The following is a 14,934-nucleotide window of genomic DNA, read 5'->3' as shown; positions in this document are numbered from 1 at the left end:
AAATGGGTTATGTCATTAAATAAAAAAAGAACAACAAACTATATTTATGTATTCCTCCCCATCAGTCTTCTTACCGCATCTTCACCTCGCCGATTTGCTCCTCCAGTCCTTCGGGTCACCTCCCCTCCAGCCAGCTGGATCCTCCTCTTCCTGTTTTGGAGCAGTCAACTTCCTGCAGGGCAGTTAACGCTACGAGTGACCTGGTGTTCACTGCCTAGCAGGGTATGCTGAATCCTCGGCAGCCAGCTTTAGCGCGCATGCGCGATATCTCGCCGCTAGTGTTTCATATAGTAGCCCTGCTAGGCAGTGAACACTACGCCACTAATGCCCGGGTACACTCACCTACAGGAACTGGAATGCCGGCAATGTACACTTCGTTACATGAAGAACAGGATCTGACCAGCTGGAGGTGAGGCGACCCAGGGGATTGGAGGAGCCAGAAGCAGATCGGCGAGGTGAAGAAGATGGCCTGGGGAGTCAGAACCCTTTTTAAGGGAACGTTCACATGTAACAGAATCCATTGGTGTGAATTTTGACGCAGATCTGCAGCAAAGTTCACCCCTTCGCCTGACACTGTGAAATCAGCTGCACATCAGCGCAAATCGTGCGATTTTTGGTACAGATTGACATCAAAATCTACAGCGGAAAATATGCTGTGGATTTTTGTGTGGATCTGCAGTAAAATCCCAAACTTGCTGCTGATTGATGGGGCTGATCGATGGATAGGTAAAAGGTAAAGTGCCCTGGTGTAAGCACCGAGTCATGACCGACTGCTAGTTTTCTTGGCAGACTGTTTTTGCGGGGTGGTTTGCCATTGCCTTCCCCAGTCAACTTTTACCCCCCCAACAAGCTGGGCACTCAGAAGGATGGAAGGCTGAGTCAAGCTTGAGCCGGCTACCTGAACAATGCGGGGATTGAACCAGCAACCTTAACACTCTGCGCCACACAAGGCTGTGCTAATTGATGGGGCTGATCGATGGTGCCCTAATGTCTGAGATCCCGGCCAATCATAAGAATGGGGGTCTCATGTTCCCCTCTGCTTTCACTACCAGGGTCACGTCTTCCCCCACAGTGAGGTCAAAATGAATGGAGCCCTGGCCGAGCATGCACAGCCACTGCTCCGTTCCATTCTATCGGGGTGATGAAAATACCTGAACGACACGCCCGGCTATCTTCACAGTCCCACTGAAGCTGATGCTTGTTTAGCCTACGCTCCATCTAGTCTCCTCCTCCTCACCGCGGAGAGGTTCAGTAACCCCACAATGCGGAAGATGTTCTTGAGATCGGTGGGAGTCTTAACGCTGAAACCCGAACCGATCAGCAAGTTATCTCCCACACTGTGGATATTGGGCAACTTATAATCTTGGCACAACCCCCGGCGCCATACATTTTAAATGGATACTCCCAGGATATCCACAGAGTAGGTGATAAGTGTCGATCGACGACGATCTAATCACGAACATTCCCACCGATCACAGCAGGTATCCTATGAATAAAGTGACGGTCAAGCCTACGCTCCGCCGCTCCATTCACCTCTATGCAACTAAACAAAGTTGCTGAGCGCCAATCGCGCCCATCTGTATTTTCAGCGAGTGAAGGCGCACCCATGTTATACCAGCCTTTATAAATCCAGTACAAACTACCTAGGGAATATTAATTAGCCCTCATGAATAGTAATAAGGCAACTCGTTCATTCCATAAGAGCCGTAGACTTCAAGGAGCCGCATTTTCACGAGTGTAATTACTGCCAATACGTTTCATTGGAATAATCTTCCATAAAATATATTTTTCATTAATATCCCCCTAAAATACCGTGAATACCCCGGCCCGTTTATCAGCCTCTTAGGAGGAGTTTAGATCTCAAAACTGCGCCGCGAAAAAAATGTTTTCCATTTCATGTATGCCTGGCCTCAATTAAATCTGAAAAGATTTAATTGTGTGTACCTTGGGGTGCTTTCAAATCAAGAAGCCGTGTTCAGAAGAGAGATAAGGGAATGCAAAAAGCCATTTTCTGAATGCAAATGGACAGGGAACAATATAGGAGGGAGATTAGGAGAGTTCGGTAAATAGAAAAAAAATAAATAAATAACTGTATGCCAAGTGCGTTCGTACATTGTGCGGAGAACTGAATCAAAATAAAGTACAGATACAACAAGCCGGCAGTCAGCCGCTAACATTCAATGCATTCGCGTTTCCTATTAGCTTTACGTGCACCACATTGACCTCGGCAATATTGTATCTTGCTTGGAATAAACAGGCCAACGCTGGGAACTTTGTTATTAAGCATCCGGGACAAGTTGGAGGGGATTTAGGATGTTTTTTTTTTTTCCTTCCCGATGAAAATAAAAGCAGCGTACAGGCAGCCCCCTTTTTAGACGGGGAGGAAAGCCGATCGGGTTTTTAATAGTCTGATGTTATTTTTGGCGCAGAATGTTTGAGTGCGCATTTAGCATCTTCAGAGAAACTGAAGGAAAGGCTAACGAGATTGAGTCTGTTTTGAGTGGATTCGTAGTATTTGCACAAAGTGCTCGGAAAGTTAAAAAAAAAAAAAAAATCCGAAAGTAATTTAAAATTTAGTAGAAAATGTTCCATTCTGAGTAATTGGAAATTCCAAGAAAAAAAATAATAATATAATTGCCGAGCGTAGAAATCCATTTATACCAGAAATAGACGAGAGTCCAAATAAGGGTCTTTGATGCGCCTGCATCCAGGTCACATTGGCAGTTCTGCAGAACGGTTATTTTCTGGAAAAACATCTATGTGAGGACTTGTTTTCTTTGCAGGACAAGTTGTATTTACAGGTTAACCATTTAACGTACCATGAAGTGTATTGGGAGACTTAAAAAAAATTCTGTGGGAGTGCAGGAGTGTAAGGGGCTAAAAATTACTAGACAATTTTTCTTTTGGGGGGGGGGGGGGTTACAGCATTCAGGGCGCAGTAAAAACAACATACACCGTATATACTCAAGTATAAGCAGAGTTTTTCAGTACATTTTTATGCTGGCGCCGGCGCTTGATCATTCACAGCCATTTAGTGAACATCACTGAATGGCTGTCATTGGTTCATCGAGCGCCGGCTGTGATTGGCTGGCGCTCGATCCAATCACAGCGCTTACTTACTGATGGCGGGGGAATTCAAAGCCAAGCAGAGAGATTACAGCAGGGAGAATTACATAGCAGCTTGTCGCACCGCCGGGTAGACCATCGCGCTGGGGACACAAGACGCCGGCTGGGAGGTGAGTATTGTGTTTTTTTTAACCTAGTCTAGTTAGGCTTATACTTGAGGCACCAAGGTTTTTCCATTGCTCAACTGTCCAACGACGACGCTTCTTGCACCATTGTAGATGGGCCAGTGCATAATGGACGGCGTAAGTGCAGCAGTATAACCCTTACATCCAATAGCGTGCAGTTCCCATCACATGCTATGGCCGACTGCATGTTAAGTAGCATGGTGTAGGACACGTGACATGCTAATAATGCATGATCCAATCTACTGATAGAATAGGTACAAATACTTTTGGTAGGATTCTATATGCTCACTGGCTTTCCAAAACACTGGAAAGAAAAACTCTGGAGTATGTGCAAAACTGAAGAGAAAAAAAGTTAAAAATTGAATCCATTGGTGTTACATAGAGAACATTTACGATAACTGGTTCCGGAAGTGCAGATGCAATGAAGAAAATATCTAAAGATGTAAAAACACCAAGTGAGCCGCTTCACCTCCCGCTTCCGTATCATACAGGGAATTTTTCTAATTGCCATCAAGTTAATTGTTGGTAATGATTTGAGCTACAAGAGTTATAACCGCAATCCTACAAATCTTCCAGAACTTCAGTTTAGGCTCATATTTTCACGAAGTTGTGCTTTGAAGGAATCTTGAATTAGATGTAACGATCTTCGTAGCCTCACGTCATTACCCGGCCTCAGATGTAAAGGCGGACAAAAAAAAAAAAAGTTTTGCATAATTTAATTTACTTTGCTGAAACAATGAAGAAAGTTGTAAAAATTATGTCCTTTCAAAAGTAGAAAGACTCCTTGACTCGACCCCAGCCGTCATGTGGCTAGGAGTTAGAACTTGCCTATCATGTAGTTCTAGCTGGTCCTAGAAAAACTGGGTGATAACCAATTGTGACCGTCACCGATAATCAAAAAGGGGCTACCTTAAAAGTGATGAAGAATTAAAATAAAACTACAAGAATTATCAGTCAAGGATGGAAAAGTATTTAACCCCTGAAGGACCAGACACTTTTTAGTGATTTTATTCATGTGGTGGCTTTTTTTCCCCTTCAGCTACCAAAATGAATTTTTGCTGTGTTTTTCCCCCCATTACATATATTTTATTCTGTAATTCTTTATAACTTATTATTGTAACTATTTTTGTTTTAAACATCTATGACTCCATGATGTTATATTAGACCTCTGGGGGTCACGTGATCACCAAGTTGCATAGCAGAAGTAACTGTTTCACTCTTTATTACATAGCCCTTCTCCTCCGGGTCCTCGGCTGTGGCTGACAGCCGAGGAACCAACTTGCTCCTATTTGATTGCAGGAGCTTTAATCCTGCACTGTACTTTTGATATCAGCCGGGAATAAAGCCCAGGACCATGTGCCATATATTTACCGCGCTTGGTCCTTAAAGAGATAAGGGAATTGTCCAGGATGGCAGAAATCTTAGGACCTTTCACACAGGACAGAAAAAAACCTCAGTTAGCAGTGCCTACTTTGATGTGGAATTCAAACGGCATATTCCGCAACCGTTGTGGAATATTCCTTTCCCTGTAGAAGTTCTCTAACCTGGACCTGCGATGTTCGAACCTCTATTTCCTACCCAGATCCGTCACTGATCATAAGATTTATTTATTTTTATTCGGACCTGTGGTGTCGACGCCTGCGTTCCTAGTACGGTTCTCAGACCTAGACAACATCTTAGTAAAACATATCTGCTCTGTTCTAGAAATAGTGCTTTACCTGTCCGAGGGTTGTGTGTGGTATTGCGACTCTTCCCCTTTCAATTCAATCGAGTTGAGTTGCAATACCAGACAAAACCTGTGGACAGGTGTGACGCTGTTTCTAGAAGAAAGCACTCTGAAGAAACTAGAAGAAAGTCTCTGTGCATGTCATATTATTGCATCGGGCTAACTGTTCAGCTCTGGATTGGTCGGGATAAAGTAGGCTGGCTTAGTTATTAAAGGCTCTGTACAACATCACAAAAACATGGTTGCTTTCTTCTAGAAACAGCGTCACACCTGTCCACAGGTTTTGTCTGGTATTGCAACTCAACTCGATTGAATTGAAAGGGGAAGAGTCGCAATACCACACACAACCCTCGGACAGGTAAAGCACTAGTTCTAGAACAGAGCAGATTTGTTTTACTAAGATGTTGTCTAGGTCTGAGAACCGTACTAGGAACGGAGGCTTCGACACCACAGGTCCGAATAAAAATACATCAATCCTTTTATTTGTATAGCGCCAACTTATTGCACAGCGCTTTTAGGTAATTTATTACCCCCCACCAAGCTGGGTGCTCATTTTAACGACCTCGGAAGGATAGAAGGCTGAGTCAACCTTGAGCAGCTACCTGAACTACGCAGACATTGGACTCACAACCTTCAGGTCGTGAGCAAGAGCTTAGGACAACATTTCTGCTGCCTTAGCCCTCTGTGCCACACGGGTAAGGATGTTGCCTTCCTTGACAGCCCCTTTAAACTGATTTATACCCAATGTACTACAGCACCTTCAAAAGGAAGCAAAAATAAACTATAAAAACACGAGAACAGATCATTAGGCTTTCTGGGTAATTGGATACTGAATTAAAGAAATTTCACTGTTTAATAGAAAAACGCATGCAATTTTATTAACAATTTACAGAAAAGCCATCCAATCTTGTGGCAGATTTTGCTGTGGGAAGGGACTATTCGGCCACCTTCACATGGGCAATTTCCATTGTGGGCTTTCCATAATGGAAAACCTGCAGCAAATACAAAGTGTCCTAAATAGTTCAGATCTGGCAGTAGATTTACTTGCAGAAATGCTGTGGATTTAGAATCCAAAGTGTTCTTAAAACACTTTTTTTCAAGTCCAAAAACACTCCGGAAACCCTTGAAGGGCTTCTTCACATTTCATTATGGCACCCGTCTTGGTAGGCTTCCCATATAGATCCCAAAAACAGCACCCCTGGAAGGACCCTGGATGTTATTCGTCAACTACTGAAAACTGGTGAAAGAAGACCAATAGAAATCCGTTTCAGCACATTTACGTTCGTTTCTAGCATTTTGTACCAGAGAGAACAACAAGGTGAACCCAGTTATTCTTTGGAGCACAAAATGCCGAAAGAACATATTGGTTGGCTCTGTAGTTTTCATTAATGGTTGGAAAGGTTCTGTTCAGGTCCTGTGCAATTTTTGGGCTCTTAATTGGAAAGCCTGATGTGGCCCCTTGATGGAGGCCAAAGTGAGATGTGAACAGACCCGAACCCCTAACTCCTGCCCCCTTACACACTGGGCTCATGTATATGCAGAACAAATCCTCATTCTTACAACTCTTTCCTTTCTCGCCTCCTTCCATAACTTTCCATGTTTAGGAGCGCAGTGTACTAATATTACATAAACTCTTGCTAGGGACCTCTGCAATTATCCTGATTAAATGCCTATTTAGAAGCGACCTACTGTGATGTAAAGTGCAGCTCACGCTAAGGTGAACATTATAGAGTGTGCCATACTGTGAGCAACAGGTTAAAATGTCCTTTAATGGTCCATTTACAGCAATACTCACGCAACAAGAACTGTTTAAAAGGATGAAGAAATATGAAGCAGCTGGAACGCCCAACCTAACGGATTACAAGCCAAATCCTTAGAGTTCTACATACTACCCCTGCTCATAATAGCCTGGTTATCACTTATTTTGAATTCACCCGTTTTCTCTTTTTGATAACTTTTTATTCCATTACTTTTTTATACAGCGCTAACTGCGTGGGATAAATATTACGATATTTCAATAGTTCGGATTTTCACGTAAACAGCGATATCAAATATGTGCAGTTTAATTGTTTACATTTTAAACTTTTAATTTTTTTTCTTTTTAATGTTAAAAACTAATTTTTCTTCGTCTCCGGAGGGGACTCGAACTTGCAATAATTTCATTGTTTGTACCATATACTGCAATAATACAGTATTGAAACAAATGCTATGTTTTTTTAATGTTGCCTATGAAGTCCAGTCACGTCATTTTTGCATCCCATAAAAATTGATTTATTTCATGGGAAAATGAGAACGGACATGCCAGTTCTCAATAAAGAATTCACGTCGGGAAGACCGCATGTGGCTAATCCAAGTGCGGGTCCACGGCATCTTCAAATGCAAATACATGGCAGAAATTCAAGGCTTAGCCTTAGATCTCTTCTACGTACCATGAGGCGATTCTGTATTGCACTTTTCTGACAAGGATTTTACACTCGTCAAAAAAAAAAAAACAATCCCATTCCCAGAAGTTGTCATTTTGCTGTAAACCCGTCCTACAGTTCCATCTCAGGCAGATCTGTAATTGATGACAGTTGTGGTGATTAGATGGACGGTCTTGTCACCGGAGGCCCTAAAAGTGGTTTCCCCCTTGGCCTATAAGAGGCTCCTTGTGTGTAGTGACCTCTTCTTTCGCTTGTGTGGAGCTTGTTGACCACTAGACGCCTCTACGACGCAGAGAAGAGATTTCACCCGATTACCAGAGTCTGAGAGGGGCGCATTATTGGGATGTGAGAAGCTGGATGGTCGTATCAATGAATTGTCCCCCACGGGGCCATTTTGTCCAGACTGGTAGGAGGTGTTAGGACCAGTGGATGGGAAGACACAAGGTGACCGGGCTCAGGACGCCCCCTACAGACCAGCAGTAGAGAGGACTGTCTGACCTGACTGGTAGAAGGTGTTGGGACCAGAGGATGAGGGCACACAAGGTGACCAGGCGCAGGACCCCCGACAGACCACCAGTAGAGAGGAGCGTCTGACCAGACTCTTAGGAGGTGTTGGGACCAGTGGATGTGTGAGGGCATACAAGGTCACTAGGCTCAGGATGCCCTCGAAAGACCACCAGTAGAGAGGAGCGTCTGACCAGACTGTTAGGAGGTGTTGGGACCAGTGGATGTGTGAGGGCACACAAGGTGACCGGGCTCAGTATGCCCTCGAATGACCACCAGTAGAGAGGAGCGTCTGACAAGCCCAACATCGTTACACCCCGGCGGCTGTCAGAACTATTTCTAGGCACTTGGCTGAAGGACATTTGTTCTCATGGCCACCATAGCCTCTGTTTGCAGTGGTGTTGTAAACAACGAAACGGGATCATGCCGAGTGGAACTGGGTTGGCTTCAGCGATGAATCCAAGTTTAGTTTGGGCACTGATGATGGCCGTGTTCGTGGTGTCTGGAGACCTCTGGGTGAGCGCTTCAACCCTGCCTTTTCTGTGGAACGGGACACTGCCCCCTGCTGGTGTGATGGTCTGAGGCGCCATCGCATATGACAGTTGGTCACCCGAGTAGGGGTATGAGGGTCAATAACAGCTCAGCGATATGTTCAGGATGTCCTGCAGCCACGTGTTCCTCTCACGGTGGCTTCCAGGAGGCAGTAGGATAATCCTCGGCCGCACACACAAGGGGGAAGGGGTCACAAGGAGCCCCCACAACATTGTCACACTTTCACAGCTGTCCAGTCACCAGATTTATTACTAATAGAACATGTTTGGGACACCAACTGCGACATCCTACGAAATTGCACAATCTAGAGCAGGGGTGTCAAACGTATTTTTACCGGGGACAAATCAGCCTTATGGGTGCCTTCAAAGGGCCGATTGTAATTGTAAGAAAGTATAGTGACCACCATAGTGGTCGCAGTGGTAATAGTGAGCCCAGTAGTAAGTCACCCCAGTAGTGATAGGGACCCCCATAGTGGCCCCAGTAGTAACAGTGACCCAGTCATAATAGTAGCCTCAGTAGTAAGTGACTCTAGTAATAAGAGTGCCTCCCAGAGTGGCCTCAGTAATAACACTGACCCCCATAGTGGACCCAGTAATCAGAGTGGCTCCGACAATAAGAGGGCGTCATGGAATATAAAGTGTTAAGTTTCAGAATGCAATAAGTGTATGTTTCTTACCTTGTATTAGACTATAGCAGGCTAAAACCTATGCTTTGTAGTGCCGGTAACTAGGATTTTACGATAAGAAAATCAACAGACAAATTAAATAAGGCTAAGCTATGTTAACAGAGAAGACACACAGCTATAGGCCGCCTGCAGACGGGCGGGTCAGATCCGGCGGCGAGAATTCTCGGCGTGGGACCCGACCCGAGCGCCTGCAGGGAGGAGCGTGTACTCACCCGCGCCCGGCGGCCACGGCTCTTTCATGTGCCGGCTGACGGGCAGCCGGCGCATGCGCACACCGGAGCCGGCGGCTGGGTAAGTGATGTTTCTGTGCAAGGCTCTGCGAGCCCCGCACAGAAATAGGACATGCCGCGGTTTGTTTGCCGCGCGACATTTTGCGCAGCCAAACCGCGTCCGTCTGCATAGGAGTGCATATTGTAATGCACTCCTATGCAGGCTTTCAGTGGCGGAAATCCCGCCGCAGGATTTCCGCCCATGTGCAGGCGGCCATAGTAGAAATAGTGTCTAATGTAATAACAATATCCTGACTGAAGCAATTTCTATGTCTGAGATGGACTTTAAGAGCTTTGAGACTATTTGGTAGATGTCAATAAGCCTTATGATCAATCAGCTTTGACACCCATGTAACACTAATCTTTGTACCAAGTAACTCTTGAATCCGCCTTCTTCTTTCTGTATAAGAGTTAGTAATGTTGATAATAAAGTAGAATTCATTGAGTTCTCATAGAGAAGTGTCTTGACATAACGTGGAGTGATTTCATGCTATTGATAGATAATTGCTAGCAAATCTTCTCATCACGGGCTTCCATATCCACCAATTTGGCACCTGGCATCGAGGTCATCAGATCAGTACCGGTGTGGTCCGATAACAAGCGGTTTCCATAGTGGCCCCAGTAGTAATAGTGTCCCCCATAGTAGCCCCAGAGTTTAGCACAGTGTCTACTAAACTCTCACCCCCTCCCTCCTCCTTTCCGCTCCTTGCTGGCTGTATGCAATGGGACGAGGCGGGAGCTAGTGTGCTAAGCTCCCGCCTTGTCCCCATTGCTGACAGCTGACAAAGGGCGAGAGGGGGTGGGGGCTTAGCATACTAGCTCCTGCGCCCTCCCCTCGCCGAGAGCCTTGTGTTTGAAACGTGTGATCTAGAGGCTCAGTTACAGCAAATGTGGAGCGATATGCCGCAAGATACCATACAGAACCTCCGGTATCACATCTTGTATCCAAGCTAGAGGCCGCCCAACAAGGTACCAGAGCCTCCATGCCCGCCCGTATCACTAGAGGCGGTACAATAGGGTACTAGAGCCTCCATGCCCCCTGTATCACATCTTGTCTCTAAGCTAGAGGCGGTACAACAGGGTATTATAGCCTCCATGCCTGCCTGTATCACATCTTGTATCCAAGCTAGAGGCAGTACAACAGGGTATTATAGCCTCCATGCCTGTCCGTATCACATCTTGTATCCAAGCTAGAGGCGGTACAACAGGGTACTAGAGCCTCCATGCCCTGCATATGACATCTTGTATCCAAGCTAGAGGCAGTAAACAGGGTACCAGAGCCTCCATGCCCATCCGTATCACTAGAGGCGGTATAACAGGGTACTAGAGCCTCCATGTCTGCCTGTATCACATCTTGTATCCAAGCTAGAGGTGCTACAACAAAGTACTAGAGCCTCCATGCCCACCTGTATCACATCTTGTATCCAAGCTAGAGGCGGTACAACAGGGTACTAGAGCCTCCATGCCTGCCAGTATCACATCTTGTATCCAAGCAAGAGGCGGTACAACAGGGTACTACAGCCTCCATGCCTACCCGTATCACATCTTGTATCCAAGCTAGAGGTGGTACAACAGGGTACTAGAGCCTTTATGCCCGCCTGTATTACATCTTGTATCCAAGCTACAGGCGGTACAACAGGGTACTAGAGCCTCTATGTCCCTGTATCACATCTTGTATCCAAGCTAGAGGCGGTACAACAGGGTACTAGAGCCTCCATGCCCGCCCGTATCACATCTTGTATCCAAGCTAGAGGTGGTACAACAGGGTACTAGAGCCTTTATGCCCGCCTGTATTACATCTTGTATCCAAGCTACAGGCGGTACAACAGGGTACTAGAGCCTCTATGTCCCTGTATCACATCTTGTATCCAAGCTAGAGGCGGTACAACAGGGTACTACAGCCTCCATGCCTACCCGTATCACATCTTGTATCCAAGCTAGAGGTGGTACAACAGGGTACTAGAGCCTTTATGCCCGCCTGTATTACATCTTGTATCCAAGCTACAGGCGGTACAACAGGGTACTAGAGCCTCTATGTCCCTGTATCACATCTTGTATCCAAGCTAGAGGCGGTACAACAGGGTACTAGAGCCTCTCTTCAAGGCTACCTACACATGGCCGAGCATCATATAAGTCAGAGAAACTTGGCCCAATATTGCGTTTGTCAACCTGCATTTTACCCACGGATGAGGCGATTTTCAGGCGAAGTCCCCTCACATCCCTTCTGTGATGTATTTAAGCTTCCACTGAAATCGATGCGTTCCAAGGAACAGGAAGAGAATAGATCATGTTGCATCACACCGAGAGGGGAAACATCGCTCATCTGTAGGACTCCATTCAAGAGAACAGCGTTCATATTCCATGAGTTTTGTGAGCCTCGCAGCGCACATAGCAGCGCCTCAGCTGCAGGACGCCGGGGTCGGCTCTCCACAATACATTCCCCCTTTGCTCTGATACTGTAATCACTCACATCAGCGTTACAATTACACAAAGTGTCGTCCGACTCCAACGACTTCTAGGGGAGGGACTGACAATCAGTGTGCGTTATATGAGGGTGGCTTCCTGCGGGACGACCACCGTCCACATAATTGCTCAAAAGGGCGAATTCAAGCGCCGGTCAGCGTACGCACAGAGCGACGAGCAACACGGCATTTAGTTTCAGTTCACCAAAAACAAAAAAAAATTGTCGCCGACTGATGAAAAGTCATTTGGTGTAAAGTCAGTTATTCGTATTTGAACAACTTTGCACGCAGATCGCCTCTATTAACCTCTTCCTGTCCTGGCAGAGGTATACTTCCCGCAACAGGGCGTAAACTTATGATCTTGCGCTAATCTGGCAGTGGGAGCCGGCTGTCAGTTGGGGGTGCATCGGAGATGCGCCCCCCCTGCTGTTAACCCCTTCCCTGCCGCGATCTATGTATATCGCGGCATCGGAGGGGTTCACAGAGAGCCCGGCTGGTTGCCATGGCAACAGGATGCCAAACACTGGTGTCCTGTATTGCCATAGCCTGTGATCGCTGTATAAGCGATAAGGCATGGCAGGGCAGTAGCCCTGGCATGCCTTATCACAGCGATCATCAGTGCTCTACTGTAAGTGCCCAAGAGGGGCACAAATTGTGTAAAAAAAAAAAAAAAGAAAAATGTAAAAAAAACCCTTTTTTATGCTTTTTCTCATATTAGCATTAAAAAAAAAAAAAGGTAAAAAAAAATTAAAACCCCACATATTTAGTATTGTCGCGTCCATAATGACGCGTACAATAAGTTGCACATGCTTTTGACTGTGCAGGGAAAAAAAGCGTTAAAAAAATGCTTAAAAACAGGCAAAAATGCTAATTTTTAGCATTTTGCCTCCCTAAAAACGCAATAAAAGTGGTCAAAAAAGCCGTATGCACTCCAAAATGATACCAATAAAAACTAAAGCTCGTATCGCAAAAAATAAGCCCTTATAGAGCTCCGTAAAAAAAATTTAAAAGTTACAGGACTTTGAACGCAGCGATTTAGAAAAAAAAAAAAGATTTCCAAAAAAAAAAAAAGAAAAAAGGGGATTTATTGCAGAAAGGTGGAAAAACCTTAAAAAAAATAAATAAATGTAAGATTTTTGGTATCGTTGTAACCGTACCGAGCCACAGAGAAAATGGATTGTCTCCTTTAAGCTGCATAATTAACGCTGTTAAAAAAAGGAATTAAAAAAATCTATGGCAGAATTGATGCGTTTTCTCTCCCTGCTATCATAAAAAAAAAGAATAAAAGTTTTACAATATAGTCAATGTACCCGAAAGTGGCACCGATAAAAACTGCAGTTCGGCACGCAAAAAACAGGCCCTTACACGGCCATGACGGAAAAATAAAAAGTTATGACTTTTGATAAATGGAGAAAAAAAATCCGCCAAAAACAGTTGCGTCCTTAAGCCCAAAATAGGCCGTGTCATGAAGGGGTTAAGGATATCTTGGCAAACATCTAACGAACAATCCTCGCTCCGTGTAAAAGCAACAACTGCCGCTCGTACGCCGACCCCTTTTCTGAACGACTGCCTGAACGATAGTCACTCCGTGTAAGAGTGCCTTACATACAAACGGGGGAGAAGTTATCAAACAGGTTCCTGCACTTGTACCGATATTGGAAACATTTTCAATAAAGATTGATTTTAAAAAAGTAAAAAAAAAAAAAAAATTTGAATAAATTGCTGCACAGGAATAGTAGCGCCGTTGCCAATAGCAACCCATCACATCCAGATCTTACTTTAAGAAACCATATATATATATATATATATATATTTTTTTTTTATTTTCAACAAATGATGCAACTTGATTGGTCGCCGTTGGAAATGCTTCGTTTTCCTTTGCGCCATAAATCTCTCCGAACAACGTTGGGATTTGCCTGGGTGGTTGCCTAGCAACAATATAAAACACGTGATAATATACACACCCACCCCCCTCCCCGCTGCAGCAGTGGTTTTCCACATACCACCAAATGGCGACACGACATCTTCACAGGTCTTGTCGCCATTTGTAAACAAACGCCAACATGTCACACCAACCAAGTGCCAATATAAAACCCTCTTACCCGAAGGTGCGGGGCATCTGCCACTCTGGCCGTCACCCCCTCCACTATGTCGGATCTAATGTCCACCAGGAACTTCATGCCGCCCTCCATCCTACTGATGTGGCTGAAGAGCACCTTGTACTGCGGCGTCAGGTAGTAGCGCAGCCGGTCCTCCACCTGCAGCACGGTGCCCGGGTCCCTACTCTGCTGCGCCTGCACCAACTTACTGCTGAGCTCTGCCACCTGGCTGTGATCCACCCCATAGTCTGCGGCCAGTTGCCCCAGCAGTGCCACCCTCTGCCCTTTCTCCAGGGACCTGTAGTAGTGCATGAAGTGCAAGCTCTGCGGCTCAGGGGGTGGGGGGCTTTTCTCCTTGGTCTCATAAGGTGGCAGAGGGGGCACTGACTTGCTGAGCACGTCTTCCATGGCAGCAGGCACTGAGCTGACCTGCCTGAAGGAAGGACCTCTAGGATCTAAGGGCAAGTGCTGGCACAGCAGTTTTCCTCGCCCGCCTGGAGGGAGGCAGCTGACAGGAGCCGCTACACGTCTCAGGAAGTGCGCCAAGCGCATGATATGAGGGCGAGCACTGGGGAACATCCCCACAGCTGGAGGTCTGCAGGCTGGCCCTGCCGGCTGCCACTACTGACGTCACGGCGTAACGACAGGCAGCCAATCGGAAGCGGCCGTGGTGTGCGTCGGCGGATGGCAGAGTCAGCCATGTTGGAGGTGGCGCCGTACATGTTTACATACTCGTGAGTAAAGTTAGAACACACATTGCGAGTCACTTCCAACAACATAGAGCCAGGCCCGTCTGTTAGATAAATCTATAGTGGCGTCCATAAAGATTAGGGAGGGTTCAAGAGGAGCGAGGCAGTTGCTCATGGCAACCAATCAGAGTCTGGCTTGTATTTGGGTGAGGCAGGTTTGAAAATGAAAGCAGCTTTCTGATTGGTTGCTATGGGCAACTCTCCACTTATTGCT

General features: G+C 45.8%; 1 protein-coding gene across 1 annotated transcript in view; it reads right to left on the bottom strand.

The window, feature by feature from the left end:
• The window catches only part of LOC136582749 (malonyl-CoA decarboxylase, mitochondrial-like), a 59,074-nt gene extending 44,501 nt beyond the window's left edge, over positions 1-14,573 (bottom strand). Inside the window, exon 1 of the mRNA XM_066583984.1 lies at positions 13,975-14,573. Within this exon, the coding sequence (XP_066440081.1) occupies positions 13,975-14,550 (576 nt within the window). The 5' untranslated portion in view covers positions 14,551-14,573. The remainder of the gene's footprint in view (positions 1-13,974) is intronic.
• Between the last annotated feature and the right edge of the window lie 361 nt (positions 14,574-14,934).

The sequence above is a fragment of the Eleutherodactylus coqui genome, chromosome 11 (genome assembly GCF_035609145.1).
Source record: "Eleutherodactylus coqui strain aEleCoq1 chromosome 11, aEleCoq1.hap1, whole genome shotgun sequence".
Taxonomy (NCBI): domain Eukaryota; kingdom Metazoa; phylum Chordata; class Amphibia; order Anura; family Eleutherodactylidae; genus Eleutherodactylus; species Eleutherodactylus coqui.
The sequence above is the reverse complement of the archived record's forward strand: the minus strand, read 5'-3'. Positions and strand labels throughout refer to the sequence as shown.